Genomic DNA, 26841 nt, shown 5'->3' on the forward strand with positions numbered 1-26841 from the left:
AGCCTTCTAGCTGCACTTTTCATCTGATTATATTTATTCCCATTTTTTACCCAAATTATTATATCTATCTAAAAGTAAAGTAATAACTAAAACCGGGAAATGATATTTTATTTAACTGAAAAAAGACCATCCTCTAAAAGAAGCTGACTAAAATATACTGTGTGCTAAATCCTTAAATTGGGTTTACGTTTAGTTTATGTCAGTGTGGTCAAGTTTGTCAACACATGTAGGATCAGGGACTTTGGTGCATACCAAATGAAAACAAAACAAAAACTCAAAATGAAATAAAAATAGGAAGTATAATAACTTTCACTTTACCTCCATTGGCCTTTTAAAACTATTGTCCACTACCTTTATTTACCATGTAGCAATTTAAACGGTTAAGCCTTACCTTTAACTGACAATTTCATCTTTTAGCTATCAGTTTATGAATTGCTAAGCTAAAGAGCTAACTGTATCAATGTAATTTCATCCCATCCTTCAATTGCTTATTCACGTCCTTTCAGGTTTTCAGTTACATCATTGTTAACTTTTCTGTTCAAACCTGGTCAAGTCCGCTCAGTCACAGTTAAGCTAATCTTTGGCTAACTCCCTGTGCAGTAGTTATTTGTTAGCCCTGGATGGGAGTCACTGCTGATAGCAGTGTATCCTCCCCACAAAGAGCACAGAACAGAAGGGACACTGTGCAGGGATGGCTTGACTGAGAAAGCTTTCTTGGTCAGTGATGCCATCTGCAGGCCACAGCCAACAGAGTCATAAACACACTGCACATCTGCTTTTTACCTACTGAAAATCACCCCTGCCTCTGTACTTTAAGGGAAAAATACACAGAACTCGCAACAATCCCAGTTTGAGTATGTTTTTTTTTTTATTGCTTTCATTTCCAAAGAGCTCTCTGCTGTCTGGAAAAAAACGCTGCAATTCTAGGCAGAACTGAGGTTTTCCATCTCATATACTTCACTGCAAAACCCTGTCAAATGCATATTTCCATTCATTCAGACCCATAAACAGATCTGTGTTTATATGGGGAGGCAGCCTAGTTTTGTGAGGGCAACGTCGCTTGGAACTGAAAGTTTCTGTTTTGTTTTGCACATAATCCTTAAAGCTTTCAATTACACTTGCCATCATAACGCAGCGATTATGAGCACATCTCACATTTTCTCACACAACTGAATGGGAACTTCAGAGTTAATTTATATATATGCATATATATATATAAAAAAACAAAACTCTGTGATTGGAATCATACAACAAATTTCAGCAAATAGAACATTTACTTCACTTAAAACGGCATCAGTGGTGATGGCAGCCACCCCTGGCCACAATGTCGAGGTTTACGTCAATAATACGACAAAATAATTTCATTTCCTTCTTTTTGTGCTGGGCCAAGTGTGATCAGCGCGTCAGCTGTTAAAGGGTGACCGTTTTCCGTAGAATGAACACGTAGACAAAATGTTTATGACAATGCAGTGAGAGTTTAACCATCTAAGAAAGAATACTGAATATCTAGTATCAATGTGTTCCTGCATTTAAAAACAACCGATGACAAAAATGTAAAACCAGAAATAGAGGAAGTGGTTCAGACCATTAGAAAACAGTATAAAATGACATCCTTAAAAAGAGGTTTCAGAGTTGAGAGTAAAAATGCCAAAAATGCAGTCTCTGATGCAGTCTAAACCAGCGGACATGTCACCATTAAAGCATTAAAAAGCACCAAATGTGCATGGACACATGTACAAATGTCCCAGATATGCGTAGAAAAGAAAAGCAAAGAGTCCGGAGTGGGACAGGACGGGCGGATGCCACCCGAAGGAGAAAGGGTATGGAAACTAGGTGAGCCAACTCATTAAGCGTGGGTCTCTTTGCCGTTCAGACCACGAGCTCGACTTGAGGGGACAGTAGCGCTGCGGATGACCTCCATCCACCTAAAGGGCAGAGAAAGGGCTTTTTAATCAGTCCTTGAAACATCGAGGATGAAAGGAAACTTTTAAAAGATGACGTATTTGGTACCTCTCGAATGTGTATTCACTCTCTGATCGGAAGTAGTAGACGTGGGACTTGAAATGCAGCTTGAAGACATAGTCCTTGTGGATGTTTTCGGACTCAGAGGGGACGGTGACCGAGTACCCGAGCAGTGGAAGGCTGGCCAATGGGTAATCATCCTAGAGAGGGGGGAAAACAGAAGTGATTTAAATAATTTGGATTATATCCTGTAAATAATTTCAAAATGAATCAACAGACTAAGTAACAGACATCAAAAATGTAGATGGGGCAAAATCTGACACAATCCCTTCCATATTAATGCAATCATGTCATCCCTCTGGTGGTTTCCCAGAGGGATCCAATGAGGCTTGCTGTGAGAAAACACTGAAAAACAAATGAGTAATTAATCATATACACAAAGGACAAGCTTAGATTTTTATAAAACTCTGCTCTAAATCCACGTGGGCCTGGCACTGCATTATTTAGTATCAAAAGCAATGTAATACCTTTTGTTTTTATACCCTTTTTGCTGAAAGTGCACATTTTGTAAAGATCTGAGAAGCTGTTCGTGTAAAGCACAACAAATTTGACAGCTAGTCTAAACTTGGGTGAATAGAGTGTTCTAGTTACTGAACTAATGCAGCTTTAGCTTTGGTGTAAGATTTCGGCATCTTTATTCGCTTTGTAGCAGGTATGGTAAATGGGCTGGTCCTTCTATAGTGCTTTTCTGCTCTACTTGAGCAGAAAACATACAACATGTCTCATTCACTCATTCACACAAGCACTTTTTTCTACACCTAAGTGCTTTCTATAAATCTGTTTTTAAAGACAAAGGGGGACTGTGCTTTTGAGGTTGCAGCACCCAAATTGTGGAACCCAAAACTTAAGAACCACCTGTTCAGGCTTGCTCCTACTTAGCTTTATGTAGTTATATTATTTTAATTGTTGTATCTTATTCTTTGTGAATTTTTTGTTCAGTTACATGCATTTATAGTTCGATCCCTGGCTGCTACAGCCCGCCCTCAGGTATCACCGAAGCCGTCCATATGAGCTATTTTTAAATTATTTTCTCGGCTGTCTTCTGGAAAAAAACATACTAGCAGCAGCCAGTGGCTCCCTTCAACCTTATAGTAGATACATCTATGGTATCAATTTTAAAATCCCAGCGACATCCTTATCAAATTATTGCATTCACAAGATTTTCAGAAATCTTGACCTCTAACCTTGAGGTTGAGGTCGCTGGGGTTGACACCCGCCCGGCAGGGTAACGACAATACCCCATCAACGACACAACGCTGAGGGGTAGTAATGGTAAAGCTCCACTGCGGTCTTTCACCTTTACTGGAAGGTGCACAACTCTCCATCGCAGAGCATTGAGAGCATATTTTACAACAGTCTTTTCGACTCAAACGAATGCAACACATTTAATTAGCTTGCAACCGTTCCATAAATTTTGGTCTTCCACATAATTTGTGCTAACTTCATGAGCCTTTAATACACAGAGGGAGTGTTAGTTTTTATAAAGTTTAGGAGTTGCATTATTTTTCTTTAAATCCACAGTATTCTGTAATACACAGATGAAATACTGCATGGGAAAATGAGTTTACCTCAAATACAGCACATAGATTCGATATTTCACACCGAGATGCGATGCTTTCAAGACCAGACGAGGGAGCGCATCACCATCCTCACAGTCACAGTCAAACAACAGGACTTTGAGAGCGTGTACTCGTTACCTGGTGAGACTTGTAGAAAAACAGGCTGAAGTTGGTGAAGACAACCCAGAGCTTCTGCCAGCCGTTGCTGTTCTTGAACTTCCTCAGTAAGTTTCCTGACAGCTGATTCTGCAAAGAGAAAAACAAGCTTGATTCTGACGCTTTAAAAGCCATCCATATCTCACTATTAGTGCAACACTCATGAAATTTAACTTCTATCTGCACTTTGAACTTTCAAACATGCGATCAAGCTACTTTGTCTACTTTTCTAAAGAGGCTTCATTTTACTAAGTATAGCTTCCAACATGATCCGATGTCGTCTTGTTGGTGCTGTTCTCAGATCAACAAAACTAATGTTGCCTCAGGTTCAACATTGCAAGTGACCAATCCCATTGTACTGATGTCATGGCTTTGCGATGTGAAAACACCATCACACCACAAACCACATCGTAACACTAACCCCATAACCCTAACCACCATCACACCCTAACCCCCAACCGTGGGCAGGTCTTTTCCAAATCGCAATGCTATGACATCATAAAAATGCGATTGGTGAGATGCAATGTTGATCCTGGGCAAACACCAACACGAGGAGATCAGATATACTAAAGGTTCCCGCCCTAATCTGACACACACAGTGTGTTCAAATTCGTTCATTTAAATGAACTATACATACTCAAATAATGATTAAACACATTGAAGCCTGTATAATTATTCCTCCTGTTCACACTGGCCATTAACAGACAGTCTGTTCCCATCTTGCCTGTAGTATGTAAGAGCGAAGGTACAAATTTTAGATTCGGTGCAGGAATATACCCCAAATTTGAAGCTTCTACAGTCTGAAATCTTCAGATTAAATCGATATTTCACATTTTTCCATGAAAAAGAAAAAAGTGTTTTTAAAAAAGCCAGCAATTCTTACCAAATATTAACTATAAAAAAAAGAAGATTCACTCCATATTTTCTTCTGGTCGTCCACACCTGCTCTACAATCCCGCACAGTATGACGGTGTTTCTTCATGAAGTTGTATTAGAGTGAATGTAACACAAGGACACTACAAAAAGTCTTTCTTAAAATCCAGCTGTGACATGCACTGAACTTTGTAAGGACTGTGGATTAATTACCATTAAAATCACAGGCAGTAAGAACAGGAGGAATTTTATCAGAAAGGAAAAATTGTTGAACCTGTGTGGTTTTTTTGGAGGTGTGACAGACTTACTTTGGGAACCAAGCCTTGAAAACACATCCAACATATACAAGAGTAGATATTTTAACACTAAAGACACAAAAACTGAAATTTAAGAGCCAGTTTGTGTCTAAACTTTCGAAGACTTGTGGGAGTAGATGAGCTCTCACACTGGCGAGGGGATTTTTGGCTGGGCTACTACATAAACTTTCTATTTAACCCCAGCATGTCTAGTTGGGAATCACTGGTTTAAAAGAATAACTATAAGGCAGGAAGGAAAAATCACAGTTTTGGCCCCTCTGCAATAAATTATGCTTAATTAAAGTCTTTAATAGTGGTGTTAATACCATAAATTTCACTATGTCGCTATGAGGTATTGGTACAACTTTCATTTTTAATTTCCTCTCTATAAATCTTGCTTCCTGTGATACAGTTCAAATAAAACATAAACACAGGGCCTCTCCTGTCTGCCTGGCTCCTTTACCTCTAGACTCCTGCAGGATTCACTAAAGGAGAGGCTCTGAACACGGTACCAGCAGATAACAGACAGAGGCACTGGTCCCTGGCCACTCGGGGGCCCCACCAGGGGGGTCTTATTCTCACTGACTGGACTAGGCTCCTCTACCACGGAGGAATGCACAGACGTATGGGGGAAAGAAAGACAGACAGACAGAGAGAGAGAGAGACAGGGAGGGAGAAAAAAACAGACAGGGAGGGAAGGAGGGACAGAAACACAGAGACTGAGTAGGTGAAACACAAGCATGCAGTGGCAGGGGTTAACACTCAGGCCGACGGTGTGTCCAGGCAAGGCTGTGAAGAGGACATTGTTACAACTACAGAGGAAGAGCAGAACTAGATCAGGACACAGCTGGGTTGTAGGAAGGCTACATCCCAAAACAGGATCCGTTCTGTTAAGGTGAATGAGGACGTTTAGCACATCTACGTACTGCTCTCTCTCTCTATTTATAGACGGTCAGAGAGTGGGAAGAGAAGAAAAAGGACAAAACAACTCAGGAAAGCCACAGTTTGGAGTTTAGATCAGGACATCACATTGGCTACTGCCAAAAGAAGGAAACGTGAGAACAGTAACCTCCTCAAGGCTGTAAATGAAGTAATCAAACAGTAACTAGTAAAAATAATTCAATGAATAAAAACTCCTCATACACAAAAGATCAGAAGCAGATCGGTTTAAAAGCACTGTGTGGAGGATTTGTTGACTAGCAGTGGTACAGCCGAGCCATGTTTTCACAAACACTGGTCCATGGTGTTTGCTTTGATGCAAATGCATGAGGAACCTTATGCATACGGGCAGATTCACATTACATCCTGTCACTGGTCTCACACTATTCCATCGACAGACAGCTGTTTGCGTGAATTTTATGGAAGAGGATTAGGGCCACTGGAAAAAAAACAAAAAGTGGGCACGTCTTTTTTTTTTCTTCTTTTCCAGAATTCTGAGAAAAAAGTCTTTTTTCTCAGAATTCTGACTTTAGTCTCACATTCTGACTTTAATCTCAGAATTCTGACTTTTTTCTCAGAATTCTGACTTTAATTCTCAGAATTCTGACTTTTTTCTCAGAATTATCAAAAAAGTCAGAATTCTGACTTTTTTCTCAGAATTCAGACTTTTTTTCTCAGAATTCTGACTTTTTCATCAGAATTATTTTTTCTCAGAATTCTGACTTTAATCTCACATTCTGACTTTAATCTCAGAATTCTGACTTTTTACTCAGAATTCTGAGTTCAATCTCAGAATTTAGACTTTAATCTCAGAATTCTGAGAAAAAAGTCAGAATTCTGAGATTAAAGTCAGAATTCTGACTTTTTTCTCAGAATTTAATTTAATCTCAAAATTCTGAGAAAAAATAATTCTAATGAAAAAGTCAGAATTCTGAGAAAAAAGTCAGAATTCTGACTTTTTTCTCAGAATTCTGGAAAAAAAAAGAAAAGATGTGCCCAATGTTTGTTTGTTTTTTCCAGTGGCCCTAATCCTCTTCTGTAGAATTTAGCAAAAAGAATGCACAATTTAAAAAAAATGAGAGCAGTCCTAATCCACAAGTTTATAGTTAAACTTATAGTACTGACACTAAAGAAATGTTTCTGAATCTGCACCTTCACTTGGCTTGATGGTGACTTATGGTGAATTTGAGCTAATTGTGGCAGTTTGCAACTAGCTGTCATTAAAGGGCATGTGGCATTTAAGGACACAAATACCTACTGGAAGACTGAATTTTTAGATCTGACAGTGTGGATGGCTACAAGGATGAATCCAAATGAGCCATAATGTTGCTTTGTATCTGCTTAATGTGTAAATAAGAAACTGTCGCTGACTATTTTGCCTTCATCAAAACAAAAATAAAAATAAATTAATTATAATTTTCAAAGTGCTGCTCCAAAGTGGTCAATTATACTTTCACAAACCACTTTATTACAGTTACGTTTGATGTGTTTATTTGCCTACAGAGCTGCCTTCATTTTTTCATGGCATGGATTCAACAAAGCGCTGAAACATTCCTCAGTGATTTTAGTCCACATTAATAGGATCCCACAGTTGCACTCTAAGATTCTCTATTAGATTGACGTGTGGTGCCTGTTAAGGGCATTTGAGTAATAGCTCGAAGCTGATAGGAAGCATTTTCACCCAGAGAAGTGCAGCTCACGGGATATTTTCTCTCTCTCAGACCATTGTCTGTAAACACTAGAGCTGGCTGTGTTGGAAAATTGCAGCAAATCTGAAACACTCTGAAATACTCAGACCAGCACCAACAACCATGCCACGTTCAAAGTCAACTAAATCGCTTTTCTTCTCCATTCTGATGCTCAGTTTGAACTTCAGCAGGTCATCTTGACCATGTCTACGTACCTAAATGCACTAAGTTTCTGCCAAGTGACTGGCTGATTAGATATTTATATCATGGGGAATGTCAAAGGAAACTGATTCTTCCACTAAGATTAATAAATCTCAAAGACAATGCCTTCTGGAAGTCAACACCGAATGTGGACATAACTTTTGTTACAAAAAGCCTTCACAGTGCACCTTTAAACACTCATTTGTGTTTCTTATTGCAAGAGCAAACACACTTCTTTCATTATTTGTTCCAATTAAACTTGTTTCTGATTTAATAATACGTGTTGTGACATTTAAAAAAAGAGTGACCCTTGCTAATCTCGTTTAAAAACAAAAAAAGCGACATTCTGCATTAACGCTCCAGCTGAATTAGTAGTTAATGGGATATAGTAACCTGTTGAGCAGCTTAAGGGGGATACTGTTCCCACTGAGAGATCATCAAAGTGAATTCAGATACAGCACACACTCAGAAACAGAGAAAGAAAACAGCGGGGCAGGAGGAGGGGGGCAGGTCTGAGGTTTGGCTGATACCTCCACGGCTATGCTAAAGTCCACCATGGACACGCTGGTGTTCCTGTGCCAGCACACGTGCACCATGGTGTTACCACGGTGAGGCGTGGGCTTCTCCAATGACGCGTGGGGAGCTGTCATGTCGTCCTCGGACTCTGCCTCCACCGAGGAGTCCTCTGGGCATTCTGGGAAAGTCAGGAGGTTGTTACTGCTAGACAATGAGCAGGATGATGAAAGAGGAGGAGGGAGAGGCGCTAAAACACAGACAGCGTCAGACCAATCAAAAATCAGCGTGTATCTGGGATTTCACATGGTGTGTTTCTTAACAGTTAACGCTGCTTCTTTATCACAAAGTCAAGCTTCTCACGTTCAGCCGTGTGGTTTTGTACTAACTTACTGTTGTCTGTCAGGCTGCTGGTCAGCAGCTCAGATGAAGGCCCGTTGCTGGTTTTTGCCATTTCTATTGCCATCTTTACATCCTCCATCCACTTCTCCATCTCTACCAAAGAACTGGAGGAAAAAAAACACACACAAAGGGACAGAATGCTGAACAAAACAAGCACAAAGAGTCGCAGCAGGGTGGGCCCGGTGGTCAGAAATAGTCTGGTTAGCCCAGCCAAATGTTCCCCTTAAATAACAGTAAAACATGAACCATCTGTTTATTGAGGCAAAGCGAATCAGCAAAACATCTGAGGGCGGGAAAAGCATGAGAGCGCACTACACCCCAACTGAACTCACGTTGTTGTTGACTGCATGCTTTATGAATTGATTTTATTTATATCTTCCAAATATACTTTCTTATACTGTTAGCTTATTTTTATTTGATTTAACAAAAAGAAGAAATGTGCAGATGAGTTTTTAGTAGCTTTTCTGAGTAACCTGCCATCCTCCTCTCAGGGGGCAACATCCCTCTGTTAGAGGGTAAAGCAACAGACTGTGAAGCCAAAGAGGCTAAAAGGAAAAAGACTGCAAATCACAATTTTATGAGCTCACTGTAACTAAAAGTAGATGCTTTTAAAGATATAACTCAAAAGCATCTAAAATTTTAAAAAAAAACTGCCACTTTAGGTTCAAGGTGCAAGGTGTTTGCTGGCAATCGTACCTAGCTGCTACTACTACGGACTGCTGTTGCCCAACCAATGTGAAGGCATGAGGTACACCCCACTCATCCTCACTCTCTCTGATCTGGAAGAAGAACACAGAGACACAGAAAAGACATTAGAGAGCTGCAGTATCTAGGACAGCAAAGACCAAAATAGGCAGCAAAGGAGGGAAGGCGGGAGGGCAGATGAAAAGGAAGCGAGAGAGAAGCAAACGTGTAGCTGTCCTGAAAATATGTGTGTGTGTGTGTGTTCCTGTCTAGCTATCTTTGTGAGGCCCGAAATCTGCATTCCACTATACTTGTGAGAACCAACAGTCACTTGTGAGGACACACACACAGGTCCTCACAAATTTGAAGGCCTTTTTGAGGCTCAAAATGTGGTTTTGGTGTCAGGGTTACAATTAGGTTATGGTTAGGTTTAGGGTAAGGGTTAGGCTTAGGCATTCACTTTTAATGGCTAGGGTTAGGGTAAGGGGCTAGGGAAACCATTATGTCAATGAAGGTCCACACTAAGATAGCTGAACAGGCTTGTGTGTGTGTGTGTGTGTGTGTGTGTGTGTGTGTGTGTGTGTGTGTGTGTTAGAGTGGGGGCAGATGTTCTCTAGTAATGACAAACTGGTGACAGCCGCTCCAACGCTCTGTGTTCATCTGAGAGACAATCGCACTTACTGTCATGCCATGGAGCGGCAGCTGCCCGTGCACTTTGAACTGATTCGTCGCCGTCATCCCTCGACTTGTGTATAAAATGACGTCATTAAACTATTGCAAAAGAGGCAGAGGAGGACGCGTTAGTTCAAAATCCTAAGAACAAATTAACAACTCAGTGGCATTAAAAACCAAATCTTAACACTGATATCCTGCACACACACATGCTTCTTTTCACGCTTATGCAACCAAATCAAATACTCGTGTAAAACACTAAGGCCGCCAAAGTTCAAAGCAACATGTGTTACGCTCCCCTGCGTGAACCTTCGCGGTTGCACTAAATCTGCCAACACCATCTCAGTGATGCATAGCCGGGCAGGATAAAAGCATGATTATCATTTCTGCTGAGATCAGTCAGCTAAATAATTCGATTAGTGATATGAGCTGAAGAAAGTGGGACGTTACCAGGAAAAACATTCGCTGCTGCAGGCCTTTTCCAGACAGTTTACTGAGGCAGCCCAACCTGATGAACTCCTGAGGAAAGAAATAATTTGTCACAAAATCTAAACAGAAACAAAAAGTTAAACAAATCTCTCTCCTGTAGATTTCAAACGCACCCGACCAGGAACAACGAGATTGTCGACGCCAATCAAATCCTTCTTCAGCTCCAGAAGTTTCTGCAAGTTCTCCATCTTGATTAGGCTTCCCTGAAGCTGGTCCACTACCTCAGACACATCAGCTAGAGCAGCTGGACACCAACCAGAGGTAAGAGATTGTTACAGATGCTCCGTTACACCAAAACACTGAAATATGCTTCTGTGAACTGAGTATAGCACCTCTGCAATCCCTGAAGTCCACATGAGTAGCTGGGTAATGTTTGCACAGGCGCTCCAGGATCTGCTTGTAGTGAATGAGGCGGTGCAAAGGCCGCAGAATAAAGACGTTGAGCGGAATGTAGCAGACCTTTTGCAGCTCGAAGTCTCTGCAGAGACCCTCCAACCTTCGGGACGCCTTGCACGCCTTCTCAAGCTCCAGCAGGATTTCAGACTGCTTGCTCAGGTTTGCTGTCAGGGGCTGCAGGTAAGACTTGTTATCCACGAACAGTCGTGATTTTCTCTAATTAAACACGTATAGAAGTTTAACAAAAAGTCACAGCTCACCTTCAAACCCTGAAGGTTCTTCAACAGGACATCTCCAATGCGCTGGTAGTCTCCCTTAATGTGTGCATTAGAGCGTCCTTCCCTTAAAAGAGAAAGACAGCAGCCCCTTTTAAGCAATGAATCCTAATCAGTGGTTACTGTTGGAGCTTATTTCCTGTTTAGCTTGCAAAATCTTTGTTAAAATATATGAAGAATTATGTCGCTTTATGATGGTTCTGAAAATACTAAAAGTTGCTAAAAGTTCTTGCATATTCATGTGTGTTTGCCGCTCTGCTCATGTATAAATTTTCATTTGCTGTACTTGTTGCCAGCTTTTCTTTTCTTTTTAGTCATTGATTTATTTTCCTCTGTAAAGCATTTTGTAATATCTGCCTCGCTTTGAGCTACATGAATAAATATTATTATTATCGTCGTGGACAGCGGATGAGCCGGGTAAGCTACATGAAAGCACTTTAATCTCACTGATTATTCAGTCACACTGTGTGCAAGAAAAATTCCAATGAAGTTGGAATGGACGTGTTAAACTTTAAGAATCACCAGCAGGTGTCTCCCTTGAGCATCAGATTCCCCATGCAGGATTCATGAGGAATGGGGCTGCCATTACTGGACTTGGTCAGACTAGTTATTAATTTAATGTTAACGTTTTAGCAGGGAATTTAGGGGGAATAACTCAGTCTGTAAAATGCATCCTACTGCTCTTAAGATAGAAGACTTTCTCATCATGTTCTTAACAACCAAGGTGCATATCTAGTACAGTATTTGAATATGCAAAGCTGCAAAAAAAAGAAAGACAAATGTAGGGCTGGATAATTTGCATATGCATTTGAATGTGGTTCTTATCAGCCGAGTAAAGCACAATATCACTTTCTGCTTTAATTTGGAGCTCTAATGAGTGTGACTAGATACAGGAGACTTTGAAATAAAAATCACGGACTGTAGTTAATGGCCATAAATTTTAACAGCTTTATGCGTCACTTTCTCCGTGTCTGTGAAAAAGTCAGTGTGTACCAGATAAAGCACAATCATTAAGGAGATCAGAGGGCATACACCCACAAGCCAGAATAAAGGCAGGCTGTGGTGCAGCATGACTGTTGCTATGGAGATTGTAGCTCCTTGGGTCATCTAAAGGGACCGGACCGCCCTCTTGGGCTAAATGCCAGCAAAACTCATTAAAAATGGGGGAGGAAGTTGTTTTAAATTGAACCGTAACCCCCGACACATCACCGGGCTTGTTCCTGACCCTGCGGGAAATATCTGGAAGTGAAATGAGCCTCACCACAGTGCCAGCCTCTGCTCCACCTCCCTGAGAAAACCTGTGTGGAACTTGTGCAGAGGCTCAAAGGTGGAGAAGATGGCGTCCTTCAGGGAGTCCGGAGTTGCCTCATCTTGTCCCACGGCACTCTGGAAAGACTGGCATCACAGATACATGCATACAGTGATCTTTCAAGCCATTTAACGAGGGAAACACAGTTTAACAATAAAAGTCTCAGTTCACTAACAAAAACAGGTTTTTGACTGTTTTTTAAATTATTTTTATTTTTTTACTGTGGGCTTCCTGGTTTGGAATACAATGCAAACGTATCACTGTGCAGGTGGCAGCGCTTGTCTACTTGTGACAAGCAGGTCATGCTTGTGACATCATGACAGGATGTTTACAGATGGTGTTTAAACTCTATTAGAACTTCCTGGTATCTGGATACAAGGCTGATTGTGGTGAATATTAATTTTTGCCTATATAAGAAATTAAATACTTGGTTTATACTAACTAGAGTTCTGTGCAAAAGTCTTGAGTCACCCATCATTTTATTATATTTTGCTTCCAAGGGGCCAGATTTTCTTGTGTTTTTAAAAAGTGGTCTTCAGCAATAGTTTTCTCACTCATAAGTCCAGTCGCTGTACCACTCATGTTAGGATGTAAAGAGGAGGTCAGGAGAGACATGCAACAGTGAGTGTCTACAGGCATCAGTACAAAAATGGGATGCACTCCAGGTTTCTTTGGCTCTCCCACAGTCCAAAGACATGCATGGATTAGGTTAACTGGTGACTCTAAACTGATCATAGGTGTGACTGTGAGTGTGAATGGTTGTGTGTCTCTATGACAGGCTGGCGACCTGTCCACGGTGCACCCTGCCTGTTGCCATATGACAGCTGGGAGAGGGTCCTTAGATTGGATAAGCAGGAGAAAATGGAAGAATGGATGGGTGTTGGGTTTTTCGTTCAAACTGAGGGAATTTTGAATGCAAAAACGCCATCAGATCCACCATGTAGTACCATCTGAAAAGCATCTGATTGGCAAAATCTTCATTTTTCAGCATGACAATGATCCCAAACACACTGCCAATACAGTAAAATCATACCTGGACAGAATAACACACAGTGGAATATTATCAGTCATGCATTGGCCTCCTCAGAGCCTGGACTTTAACATTACTGAAGCAGTGTGGGATCATCTTGACAGAGAACAGAACAAATGGCAGCCAACATCCAAAGAAGAGCTTTGCATGTCCTTGAAGAAACTTGGAGAACTATTCCTGAAGACTATTTAAAGAAATTAAAAGAATGTTTGCCTATGAGAATTAAGACTGTATTGAAAATTAAGATACCAAATACTGACTTTCAAGGTTGTTAGAATTAAACAATCACCTTTCATACTGTATTTCCATATATGTTTACATATGTTTCAATAAATCACAGCAACTATTTCACATTTTTCTAGAAAAATATGAAGAAACGAGGGGTAACTCGAGACTTTTGCACAGTTCTGTATGAAACCAAGGGTTACCAAGAGATCTCCACAGTGATTTTCTTCTGAGAAGAAGAGATAAAGTGAACAGGTAATGAATAGCCTTTTGCCTCCTTTCAAATCCCTTAATTAGCTGAGGATGAATAGAAGAATCAATAGCCGGCCGTTCTTAACGCTGTTGTTTCATTAACTCAGAGTGAAGCCAAATGTTTATGGTTTGTGTATGCGGACACTGAACAGAAAACAGCTTTATTTAGTTGACGTGATGGGAAAAGGAAGTGGGTTTTAGGAAAAGTGAGCGCTGGAAACGAGGCGCCAGCTGTTGTTCAGATGACTTCACCCTTAACAGCAGCGGCACCAACCAGAGCGAGGGAGCACACATACACATGCAGCAGAATAAAAGAACGAGGGCACAAGCCCACCCAAAATATTTATGAGATGTGTGAAAGACTCCTCTGAAAACTGCAAGCCGAGAAAAGCTGCGGCTTTTGAACCTGACGATGTAAAAGGAGAGCCGAATCAAACAACGGCAACGCTTCAGTCCAACCTCATAAGGACATCCTCCTTGATTGCATGTGAAGGAGCGGTACTGCACATTTAATATCCTGTTTGTACCCAGCAATGAAATCTACAGGAGCAGGCTGAAGCAGTGAGTCACAGGCAGAGAGAGCATGCGGCTAAATCCATCTATCTCTTTAAACACAAACACAGTTTAGTATTCACAGCCTCGAACGAGGGAGATAAATGCATTTCGGAGAACGAGCGTGGGGAATGAATAAAAAATGAAATCGCATCTGCCAAAATATTCCTGTGTCACTGCCCGACTCTATGTTTTGGCGGGCGCTCTGCGATGGAGCAGCTAACCGGAATGATCAATGTTTTCTCCCCAGAGGACAGGCGCAGGAGAAAACAAACAGGAGAGCATTGGCTTGGCGAGCAACTTGGCCCATCTTACCACGGTCACCACCTCGAGGTCCTTCACATACGTCCGTTCTGTTGTCAGCAGCTCCTTGGCGATGAAGTAGGCTCGATCTGTTGGGAACCTCTGCAAGGGCATCACAAACGGGGGGTGCGTGAACAACTCAAACAGCGTTTGGTGCAATCAGCTCCACAAATGTCTACCAGTAACTTTATTCATGACAGATAATCTGGGTCCATTTCTATTTTGAGTAGCAACTTTATTTAAAAAAAATCTTTATAACGACACAACAAGGCAATATATTAAAGTGGCTCTTGGTTACAAACCTTCCTTCGAACCTCGTCTTCATCATCAGTGCGAACACTGCAGGCGTCGTTGAGCAACGGGCTGGTGAGCGGGGAAGGCAGTCGGCCGTCGGGACTGTGACTGCACAGCTCCAGTGACTTCTGACCGTTGACCATCCCGTGGGAGTGTCCAGAGGACGCGGACAGGTGAGGACTGTTGGAAACCACACCTGCACGGAGCCATAGGTGACCATAATGAGATGAGACAACGATGCACGGCAAAGTTAAGCAGCTCTGAGAACATTTGCATTCGCCTACTTTAAGCCGCAGACGGGTTGAGTTTTGCAGAAATTAAATAGCAAGAACAATTTTAATGATCAAATTGTTAGAATTTCTGAAGCAAACATGAGGCTTCTTTGCTTTTCTCTGTATTACATTGTTATAAAGCATTTGGGGGGTTTTTTCAGACTGATGAAATGGCACATTAGGAACAAGCTGAAGTGTGTGATGACATTTTTCGGCATGTTCTGACATTTGTTGAATACACAACTGATAAATCGAGAATGTAATCAACAGATTATTTGATAGTGAAAATAATCGGTAGTTTCTGCTCTACGGAAATGTCAGCTTCGTCAGATGCCGTGGTGGCATTTGGCTAATAATTAAACTCTCCAGCATTCGATTCATTATCCTACACTGCACACTTTACCTAACAGACGCCTTTGCAAGGTAAACCAAACTGTTTCCATCATTCAATCCGAGGTCTGCCTACAGAAAATACAGAGTCAGCCGTGACTCACTCAACAGTCCAGACAACTCTGGCAGTTTTCATACCACGTCAATCAATACGCAAGCTGAGACAAATACCGCAGGGTGATCGAGAAGAACGGCTTACTTAGTGTCATCCATTCTGACAGCGTTCACTCAGCTTACTTACTATGTTTCGGCAGCAACTTGCTCACCTCTCTCTGGCGACTTCTGGTGTGTTGGCACGAACGCAACAGCTATAACAAGAACGCAGGGCAGTGCAGCTGGTGGCTGCAGTCAGCTCAATGCACAAGTACAGCTGAGGGAAGGAGTGACTCAGGCAAATACACACATCTAGAGGAATGCTACAAAGGAGACGGAAAGGTCCTAACATCTACAGTGGGGACCAGACTCCAGAAAATACACCAACTTCAACGGTTTAAAAAGAAGGATTTGGAAAAAATATCATTTTAACGTCTTTATTGACTCTGCTGAACACATATAGTTCAAAATTGTGTGAAAAGCAGCATAGAAAAGGCCCAGTGAACATCTGCAAGAACACTGTGAGTGAATGAATGCAAGACAGAAGACAGACGTGGAAAAAGTGTGGATAAATGCATTCATGCTTCTAGGCCTGTAATAGTAAATGGCTTTATGAATATTTTAATAAACTGCTTTTTGTTTTCATTCTGTTACTGCTGAGTCGAGAAACGTGTTAATGACAAATGGGTTAATTTGGAAATTCATAGATTATATAATTTATTACATAAACACAAATCAATTTCACATTAGGTTTAATTTAATAAATTACACAGTAAGTAAAAAATACTGTACATTTCTGCTCTTTGTAAATGAGCTTGCTGTGATTTCTTACAGTCTAATTTAATGTCACATTCTCCAATATCTTACTATATATAAAGTACTGAAATGACAGTAATAGCACAGTAAATTACAGTACATACAGTAGAGTGCATGCAGAGAGCAGCCAGAGCAGAACAGCAGGACCTGAGCCATACCACAGACCTGGTTTATCACAGCATGCATTGCAAACAAACCATCAAGGACACCAGTGGGTGAGAACACACACAAGCCTGGCCCACACTGCAGTGATCCAGTAACTCTCAAATCTACATTATCTTAACACCATCTCTTAAATTCCAGCGCTAATTTTGATTTATTATGGATGGATAGACTTCAGTAGGTATTGATAGAAGTGTAAAACCATCATATCTCACTTTTGATATGCCTCTTAATGTCAGCGCTAAAGAATTTCTGGGGGCAACCGCTGAAGCAGTTGACATGATGGATGAGCAAAGAGACTCTGTGCTTTGAGGTGCTGCCCTTAAACTGCCATTCACACATACAGTAACACACGCATTCACCGATACTAAAACCTGCACATTCCCAGGCTCCTGTCATCTACAACCTCGTTATCTGGATCACTGCAGAAAAGGGAACCCAGAGGCTGGTAATCTTGTTTTTTTGTTTTTTCCTCAACCACACATTATGAGTTACAGAAAAGATAGACATGCATTCAAAGTTAGAAAAAAAACAACCTTACAAGATAAAACAGTTTCATGCTGACAGACAGGGACAGAGAAAAATAAAGAAATGAAACAGAGAAACAAAAATGTAAAATAAAGCTCAACAGCTTGTTAAACAGAATACACAGAGATAAGCATGAAGACAGGGGTGCAAAAGAAAGTTAAAAAAGGAGACTGGAAATAAAAGTTAGGAAGACTGCAGCTCGGTGATACCAAATTACTGCCAGAGATACTTGAACGCAAGTCAAGAGCAGACTGGGAATGTCAACACTGGGCATGAAAAGCCACAAACTGTTGTGGAGTAACCGAACTGTAACACTGCAACACACATGTGCTTTTAACTCTATCAGATGAAGCCACTGCCGGTCCCTCGAAGCTACTACTCACGCAAATCTTGTGATCTCGTAACTCCCAAAACATCTGTGAACAAGAGAGCGCAACTCCCCCCACAGGGCAAGGGCTATACTAAAACTGATATTTTATGATGTTTTTATGACAACATGCTGATGTCAGATTGTTTTTTTCCAAGGTCAACTTTAACCTTGGGTGCTAAAAGTGCTTAGCCAACCTAGGTGCTCATGTCCCCCAAATGAAGTTTGAAGATGATCCATAAAATTGTGGGTAATATAAACTTTTTACTAATTTTCACATCGGATGTGACCTTAACTTTGACCCGATTTTCACCAACATTAAATCAACTCGAGCTGTTATTGATATCTACCGTCACACAAAATTTTGAAAATGATATCTTGATAGCTGTGGACGCTAGACTGATTGCAAACAGATACACAGACAAGCAAACAAACAGAGCCGATTACACACTCCCTCCCTTTGGCGGGACATTAAAACATGACAGCTAAATCATAAAGTTTGCTTCAAGTTAATGAGTTGAGGTACTGCATATGGATCAGCATCACTTCAGACCAAAACTTCTCACAACAATCAAATAGTAGATGCTGCATTAAGAGTCAAAAAAAGAAAGGTAAATGTATAGAAGTTAAGAGTTACTATTACCTCAATGACACATCAACAGAGCCCAGAAAATATTAGTACCAAGCACAAAGTGTCTTATGCAGAAACCTTTAAAAAAATGTAACTATCTTCAAATAGTTAGATGTGTCTATGGACAGCTATGGAACGAAATCTGGATTTTCCGTAGGGAGGTTTAAGGCATCGTCTGACTTATGAATAAAATCTACAACATTTTTAATCAGCCTCACGTTTCAAACTGTCTGAAAGCCCCAGTACTCTCTGTAGTTTTTAATTAGTAGCCATTGAGTGTAAAATCCTTAAAAGGCACGTGTCTATGTCCAAATGGACATGTTAATATAATTAAAGAACAGCGAGGCTGAACATTAAAGCCGCTCCATGAAATGGGCAAGAAAAGCCTGATGGGATACATTCGGCTATGTTTAAAAAGTGCTTCTACTCAGCAGTGCTGTGCTGTGACCACTATGGACTCGGGAGTGTGTGGATGTGAAAAAGCCTCCTGCTTACGTTCTGACCCAGACCCCTCTAACTCTCAGTCGCAGATGGTTTAAAACTTTTAGCGCACTTAACAGCTGAAAATGTGTCCGATATCCTCATCGCTGAAGGCATGGGAAGCATCCTCATCTGCCTCCTCATCCAGCTGGAGGCTGCCAAAGGAAAACGTGTTTCTGGGTATGGGGGAACTAGAATTAGCCTCCGCTGGGCTACCAAACATCGCGGGGCTGCTGCAGTTGCCCCTGTTATTTTCTAACTCAGACTCACTGGACTCTGAGCCGCTTGTGTTCGGGCCATCGTTCATTTGAACTGCTCCATACTGTGTGACACCGGTTGATCTTAATCGTTTCTGCCCCAGACTGGTCCTCGACCTGCCTGGCGCAGTTAGCCCATTGGCCATCATGCGGCGCTCAAGAGCAGCCATGCGTTCAGCCCGAGAGAGGACAGTACGCGATTCTTGCTTTGCAGAGGACGTTCCTTGGACTGCGTCTGCGTCAAAATGGGCTTTGTGGAGTTTCTGTGAGCGAGGAGATCGGCCCATGATGGGAGAGCATCTGCCGTCATTAAAGTTAAGTGGAGTGGGACTGTAGCCGTTCTGGTCTATGCGACTGAGGGAAGGTGCGTGATGGAGAATGTCAATCACAGGACTGGCAGTGACACTCCTTGAACCCGTCACAGTGGAAACTGTTATAGGGCTGATGCTCCGCCTCTCTCGGACACCTATGTCTCCTATAATGCTACGAACAGGACTTCGGTCAACCGTTTGGCATGACTGCTTGGGAGAATGTTCTAGCTCATGACTCATGATGAGCGATGCTCTAGAAGAAGAAGAAGACTCCCTATACATCCTACCTAGAAAGTGCTCCTGTTGAGCCTGCAGGGCCCCATTTATCCCTCCAGAGCCAGATCCCCGGCGGAGCATACCCTGTTCTCTATAGCTGTGGTCTGACCTGCTAGCCTGGTCTCTGCCCAAGTAATACTGAGCATCTACATCACTGCAGTCAATGTAGGGAATGGAAAAGTTGCCGGCTTTAGCAGCCCTAGATGCTGGACCTGTATTCAGATGTTCTGGGTGGGTCTGTCGTGTTGGGCTCCTCGTCTCCTCTGTCCTGGATACAGACCCTGTTCTCTCTTCGTGGCCATTTCTCTGATGCGAGGGGCTCATCCTCGCCCGCGAAGCTGAGGGGTCTTCTGCACTCACCAGGACCGACTCCTTCCAATGACGCCGAGGAGAATCAATTCTGTCCCCAGGAGCACCACTCTGTCAGCACGAAACAGGAACACAGGGTTAAAGAATTTAAAGACCACAATTTATTCATTGTATTCATTACTCTTACTGAAGGCCAGGATTTTAAAGTTTTTAAATAAATTCTGCCTGACTTGAAAATACCCTGCGGATTTCTTGACTGACTGTGGAGTACCCCCGTGGCTCTGTTTTGTTGGGCAGGCTGGCATCTTCTATGCACACACACATGTGCAGGGATACCACAGCACAGTATTGGGCTACCATGTGTCACCAGAACAGCCCCAGTGCTCCTTATTAATGATTCCCACTCCACAAAGTCTTTTGAACTGTGTTGGAGGGATCAAACACTATTCTTCTAAAAAGATGTTCTCTAATTTGGTGCTATGATGACAGTGTTAGCTGTATAAAATAGGAGTTTATTTATACCAGAAAAATGATCTTAGAGCACAACAGAGTCTTAAGATCCATGCCTCCGGACGAGTAGGCTGTATTTTGCTGTATTTTTACATTATGTGCAATTTTAAAAGAGAAAACAATGTTAAAAGTGACACTATGTATTTGCTCAGACAACAAAAAAAATGCTGTATGCAGCGAATTGCCCACTTAAAAGACTCACGTCTGTTGGCACTTCACGGTGGCTTGGAGAAGGCAATGGTGACAGGCGACTGTTGTGTTGGACCCGACTGCTGTACTGAACACGACTGTGTTTCCTGGCAGACAGGATATTAAAGGTCAGCGTTATAAACTCTGAGCACCCTCGCCTGTACCAAATATGTCAAACGTATCTGCAGCCTTTACCTTTCAAACGGGATCTTTTTAAATTCAGACTCTCTCACATATTCAATCACCTGCTTCTGCGTGCGACCGCTGCAGAGATAAATACAAGACAGTTAATGATGAGCTGTTCTGCAAGAGCCTTAGTAGACTGTTAAGTGATGGGTAGAAACTGCTGTGTGCTGTGTTCTTGCAGCCATGATAGACAGAGTTTAGCTCTTTCATGCAAATGCTACCTGAATCTAAAGGAGGAGCCTCGTGAGAAGAGCACCGGCTTGGGCTTGGGCTTAGGTTCCTCAAATAGGCGGAAGAAGGCGTGATATTCAACACAGATCTTCCAGAAGACTTTACAGCAGTCCCTGCTTGGCATTAAAAACTCCAGAGTGTCCTGACATGAACTCTGGGGGACACATCAAGACATTAAAACACAACATCAGTCAGTGAGCTGAAGGGTTTCAATATCTTGTGATGTCACTTACATTTAGATCCGGCCTCAGCTTAATGAGGAAGCGTTTTCTCTTGAAGCTCAGTTTTCGAACTTTAGACCAGTTGAAGGCGTTAATCTTTGTGTGTCCCTGAAGTGATGAAAAACAGAATTTTGCACTACTAAACACATAAAAAGCGTTTGATACCGGTTGGGCTGACCTGCGCTGATTTTGGACTAACCTGGAAGACCAGGACACCCGTGTGCGCCACAGTCAGGCTTAACTTTGTTCCCTCGCGATCCTTGGCAGGATGGAGCCGAATCCCGTACATCTCCAGCCTGCGCGCAACTTCTAATAAATGGTAGTCCGATTCTGCTGGTGTCTGACCACTGTGGTATAAAACAAAACAACTGAAACTATATTTCTTGTTGTGTTCAATAGAAAGAAATCTCAGGGAAATACCATAACCATCAATAAAGTCATCATACTAACGAGCACTGTCACAAACCTCCACTGTCAAAAAACAAACAAAGACACCTTCTTAGTGTTGGGTTGTCTACACTTTTGAAAACTGGAGGCACTGGAAGGATACTGTAGCGGTTTACGCGTCTATCTAACTAGTCAAGAGATCCCCAGTTTGAGCAAATCAAAGATGTGGAGCTACCTGCTGTGTTGACCGCTCGCAAATGAGGGGCCAGCTGAAAGTAGCTTTTTAAACTCTTTAATATAGTCCAAGCCTTGGTGTTATTATTGTGAAAAAATATTCAGTGTTATATACTCATAAATTGGTTTTACACACAGGAACACGAGCTTTAAAATTCAATCTATTCATTGTTCAATTTAGAAAGTATTTTCTAGATGGTTTTGGAAATAATTATTAGAGCAGGGAGGGTAAATTATGACAAAAATAAATCGTATTCCCCTGTTGGATATCTGGCTAATTAAAGTGAAAGACAAAGACAGAGTTCAATCCAGGTTTCTCAAGTTTATCTGAGTTTCTGGAAAAGTGGTGGGAGGGGCTGCAAATGCCAACTAACCTTCCTATTTCTTATCAGTGGATAAGCCTTCCTGTTTCCTGTGTGCGGTAATTAATAAGAGATTTAATTCTACATGGCACATAGCCAGAAGTACTGCAGTCATCAAGTAAGAAGGACTCGTGGTGGGAAAAAAAGAGCAAGTTAAAGGGAGCAGTCAGCTCTAGCGGAGCTCCTTTCATGTTGCCGCAGCCACCCACTGCGTGCCCATCTCTGGCATGACACCCTGTAATGCGGAGGTGAGACAAGTGTTAGCAAAGCCTTGGCACATATTCAAACCCATGCACGGTTGGGGGAATCTTGCGAAATATGCTGTAAGGACATTTGGAAAGTTTCCAGTAACATATTCCCAACACATACCACTCCCAAAACGAGTGGCGGTTATAATAGAAAAGCCTAAAAAGAAGCGCCAAGTTCAATCGCCAGCTTCACTTCTCGCAACCTCCTGCGTGAGACGCCTCAGAGCGCTCTCTGACAAACTGCGTTTTTAACCTACTGAACCGGCCGACAGCAGCCGCGTGAGTCATGCAGCAGGTTGAAGGAGGATTTCAGATCTCTGTTTGGAGGAAAGTAGTCTTTATAGACAGAGCAGAAGATGAACTCATATCCACTTCTGGCCAGAAGCTGTAAAACAACTTACAAAGACTGCCTTTTCTAAGCCCGTGTATAATAAAAATACACAGCTCTCTGAGAAAGGAGCCTTTCATTCAATGGCTGTTTTCCTGAATGTGCCACCTCTATAATAAAAGTTCCCAGTGGGACACGCACGCGGTCTGAAACAACATTTCCTGTTGACGGGTTGAGAGAGTAATTTGAGCGCAGCCATGCCTTCAGTGACCTTATGAAGAGAGTTAAACAGAAACTACGACTGGAACCAAACAACTGCCTTATTTTAAAACCACCGTGCAGCCTTGAATCAAGATCTCTACTCACATATTCTTTGAGTGAAACTCCATGATTTTGTCAATGAGGGGCATTTGATCTGGGATGTAGTTGTTGTTGAGGAGGTGTGACCGGCACTGGCTCTCCTCAAAGTCCCCAATCTCAGCTTAAGGGAGACAAGAAAGGAAGGGGGGAAAAAAGCTCATGTTATACAAAATAAGAATAAAATAAATAAGAATTGATAATAATGAGAATAATAGAAAAGAAAGTCACTGTAGGGTGCTTGTAAAAGCGCTTCAGAGCGTGGCTTTTCTGGAGGAATTAAAGGTATTTCCTATTTTAGTGTTTTATTGATACAAAAAACTTTGATCACTATCGTGTGACAGACTGCGGCGATGAAAATGCTCAGCATTTCCTGGCATGGCACCATCTAACTAAAAAGTACCCACTGTAATACACAGATAATCAATTTGCAGTGGTGTGCCTCTTTAGATGGAATGTTTTCCGTATCAGGATATAATAAAAATAATCCGTCTCTTAGCTGCTCTTAAAATTAGGTAAACACGTCCTCTGATGAACAACAACACATGACATCTTACACCCTATAATTATTAATTTAACAACAAAAAGTCATCAAAAATTAAAAAGCAGTGTGTGAAAAACCCTCACTGCTTCTGCAGGAAATATGAGGCTAAGTAGCCGCTGGGTGCTGATAATCAAATGCACTTGATTAACTGATCATCAGCGAGTGCGAGCACCTCTATAAAAGCACTGCTTTAGGCAGCTTGCTGGTCTGGAGCCATTGTTTATTCACACAATGCCAAGAATGAAAGACATCAGTGATTTTAGTGAAGCGATTGTTGCTGATGGTGATGATTTGGGAACTCCTCAAAGTATTCTAGAGACAAATGTGAGGCTAAATCACTGTTTACCTAGTTTTTCAGACGTTGCTTTTACATTTTATTTTCATTTTTGTCAAATAAATAACTACATAATAATAATATTTCATCTGTATTTGTTTATCTGAGCTTGTATTTACCTAATTTTAACAGCTGGTGAGGACTAGATTCTTTTTTATGATGTCCTTTCGTGTAAAATCTTAGAACTGACCCTGTACTTTTGTTTTTTACCATGACTGCCTTTCATCTATGTGTGTGCTTTGTTCCCCTGAGCTAAACGACAAAAACAGCTCCGGCGTTCCTTACATTGTATAATGTAGGAGACCATCAGAGCGGCACTGGTGTCGTTGCAAGTCAGACGTCCACAGTAAAGGTCCTGTTTGATCTGGAGGGCAAACAGGTACCTGGGCCAAACACAAACAGCATTCACATTATACAAAAGGAGGAGCAGGAGTTTGTTGTTTTCTACCACCTGAATTCTGGATCCGCTCAGACTGAAGTCTACTGCTAAACTCAAACATGGGAGCCAAGAGGATTATTGCAAATTCTAACTAAATGAAAAGCATCCTTTGCCTTTCTTTGAACCACAGTCAGCTGGAACAAGTGTGCAGTTTAAAATCAGAAATCTATAAGAAGTAAAGTTAGTTTTTGGGACATTTCCTGAACACATTGCACCTCCTGGCTGCAGTCCAGCACAGAAACAAATATAGTCCTGATAAGAGGCATAATAATTTCTTTGGTTTTTTGAGAACATCTAACGTCAGCGCCAACTAGTCAAGCAGTTTACATCCACCTCCGTCCTTCAGCTGCCGAGTTTGCCAAAAAATGTTTTCGATGTCTTTTGCATTTTCAAATCAATGAATAATTATGACAAATAACCAGGATATATACGTATATAAAGTCCAGAACAAGAAAGGAGAAACCAGGAAACCATTAGCTCCACGCTAATCTCCCAAGAGCTAAATCAGAAACATGGCAGCCCCGACATGTGAACAGCGTAGCTTGGCGGGGCATAAATCTTGTGGGAACCGCAGCACGTTTCATGTTTCCACAATTGTTTTCAGTCACAGTGGAAATAAGTGACACTGATTTACACTGACACATTGTATACAAGTGCACGTTTCATTGCCAAGCGGAAGATAAGCATGCTGTTGGGACGAAGATAAGTTATGTCACACAGAGAGGAGCTCACCTCGTCAGCTCCTCCAGTAGCTGGGCGTGGTCCGGGGGAAAAAACTTCACAGAAAACCTCAGGATTGTGTGTTTCGGCCCTGCGTAACACAACAAAGAGATCTGCTATTGGACTGCATCAAATACACAGAACAGCAGCTCTTTGAAGCGAGATATGCTTCTCGCTCGCTTACAGGTTTTCTCCAGACAAGCAAAGAAACATCCACTGAGAGAGATTTCTTCAAAGAATAGGGTTCAGTATTTTAAAGCACTTACGCCTGAGCTGCTTGATAATGGGTTTGATATGGTCCAACCAAACCTGTGAAAGAGAGAAGACAGTCAATACAGATCTGATTTTAGGGAAAGCAACGTTAGGTATGCTTGACAGAGGTTCCTCTGTGCTCTCATTTACTCACCATCATCTTTTGTTGGTTCTGAAACTCCAAGCCAAAGTAGTCACCCTCAATGAGATTCATGTGGGAGCACACGAGGTCAAACAGCACCTTGCCTGAGGCTTTTTGCTGTGAACAAAAGGAAAAGACAAAGAGCTATAGTTAATATAACACTGCAACAGTAACTATTCCTGTTTTAAAGTCAGCTTTTGTCCTCAGCATTGAAGTCAAAGGAGACTCTGGTATTTTATATGGTTACATACATAAAGCCAGCCAAACTTCTGGGCCGAACGACACAAAAGAGCACTCAGGCGCAAAAGAGCCCGGCTTTGTTGACCTGTCAAACCCCATGCGAGTGAATGTTACCCAAGTAGATAATCATTTTTTTGACTAAATTCCTCTGCCAGCCTTCGTCCTTCTATTCTTGCTTTCACGGGCTCGATTGGTCACAAAACCCCTCCCTCCCTGCTGGAGCCAGAGGGGGAGGCAGATCCCGTCTTTGATCTGTGTTTTCAGTGTCACTGCTGTCACTGATGACGGCCCGGCAGCCTTTGAGGTTGATACAGTATCAGGACGGGATAAAGACCCTCCCCGACCACCTCCGTCCTCGCTCGCAGCACACGCAAACACTTTGAAGAAAGACCGAGCAACCCATGTACTGCCTGGCGATGTGACAACACACAAGCCTCAGAAATCCACCACATCTTTGGAGAGAGAAACTTTCCCATGTAAGGTCAAGTAAAAGTCAGGGATTTCCACTGAAACACTTTTGTTGCAGGCACCCTGAGAAGACAGAGCTCTGTCAGGCACACACACAGCAGGAGAATTTCTGCCTGGCTGCTTCCTCGTGACTGCTTTGCAGCAGAGCGGAGCGTGTCCCAGCTATAGCATATGAGTGTTTGTAGTAGCAGTTCCCTTTGGTTTGGATAATGATCCAGGGATGTCTCCGAGTGGGTTTCAAGGAAGCAGTTTCTCCTGTGCTTTTACATAAAAGGAAGAGTGAGACGCGTCACATGAATTCCCCTTCATGCAGCTGAACTGTATTAAAGTATCTCGCCCGCCTTTAAATGTGTCTGGTGTTTCACAGGCAAAGAATGATACAGTCTGTGCTCCTGTTGTTGCTCAAAGAATAAAAACATAAGCTTAG

General features: G+C 41.9%; 1 protein-coding gene across 6 annotated transcripts in view; it reads right to left on the reverse strand.

Annotated features, from left to right (window-relative positions):
• Positions 1-843: 843 nt before the first annotated feature.
• The window catches only part of LOC100690924 (FERM, ARHGEF and pleckstrin domain-containing protein 1), a 58729-nt gene continuing 32731 nt past the window's right edge, over positions 844-26841 (reverse strand). For 2 of the 6 annotated variants that reach the window (XM_005452875.4, XM_025904124.1), the window contains 25 exons: positions 25719-25823; positions 25579-25621; positions 25325-25403; positions 24439-24536; positions 23285-23399; positions 21559-21706; positions 21372-21467; positions 21129-21292; positions 20917-20985; positions 20735-20828; positions 19926-20133; positions 15139-15326; positions 14849-14938; positions 12427-12560; positions 11151-11232; positions 10827-11064; positions 10608-10738; positions 10456-10524; positions 10015-10104; positions 9346-9428; positions 8641-8753; positions 8265-8497; positions 3720-3827; positions 2011-2162; positions 844-1925 (listed from right to left, as the gene is read on the reverse strand). In XM_005452875.4, coding sequence (XP_005452932.1) covers positions 1847-1925; positions 2011-2162; positions 3720-3827; positions 8265-8497; positions 8641-8753; positions 9346-9428; positions 10015-10104; positions 10456-10524; positions 10608-10738; positions 10827-11064; positions 11151-11232; positions 12427-12560; positions 14849-14938; positions 15139-15326; positions 19926-20133; positions 20735-20828; positions 20917-20985; positions 21129-21292; positions 21372-21467; positions 21559-21706; positions 23285-23399; positions 24439-24536; positions 25325-25403; positions 25579-25621; positions 25719-25823 — 3009 coding nt within the window. In that variant the 3' untranslated portion in view covers positions 844-1846. Of the gene's footprint in view, positions 1926-2010; positions 2163-3719; positions 3828-5369; positions 5507-8264; positions 8498-8640; positions 8754-9345; positions 9429-10014; positions 10105-10455; positions 10525-10607; positions 10739-10826; positions 11065-11150; positions 11233-12426; positions 12561-14848; positions 14939-15138; positions 15327-19925; positions 20134-20734; positions 20829-20916; positions 20986-21128; positions 21293-21371; positions 21468-21558; positions 21707-23284; positions 23400-24438; positions 24537-25324; positions 25404-25578; positions 25622-25718; positions 25824-25957; positions 26270-26841 lie in introns of those variants that run through there. The other 4 variants (XM_025904125.1, XM_005452877.4, XM_005452876.4 and 1 more) reach the window with 4 other exon arrangements.

Source organism: Oreochromis niloticus, linkage group LG16, assembly GCF_001858045.2.
Source record: "Oreochromis niloticus isolate F11D_XX linkage group LG16, O_niloticus_UMD_NMBU, whole genome shotgun sequence".
Taxonomy (NCBI): Eukaryota; Metazoa; Chordata; class Actinopteri; order Cichliformes; family Cichlidae; genus Oreochromis; species Oreochromis niloticus.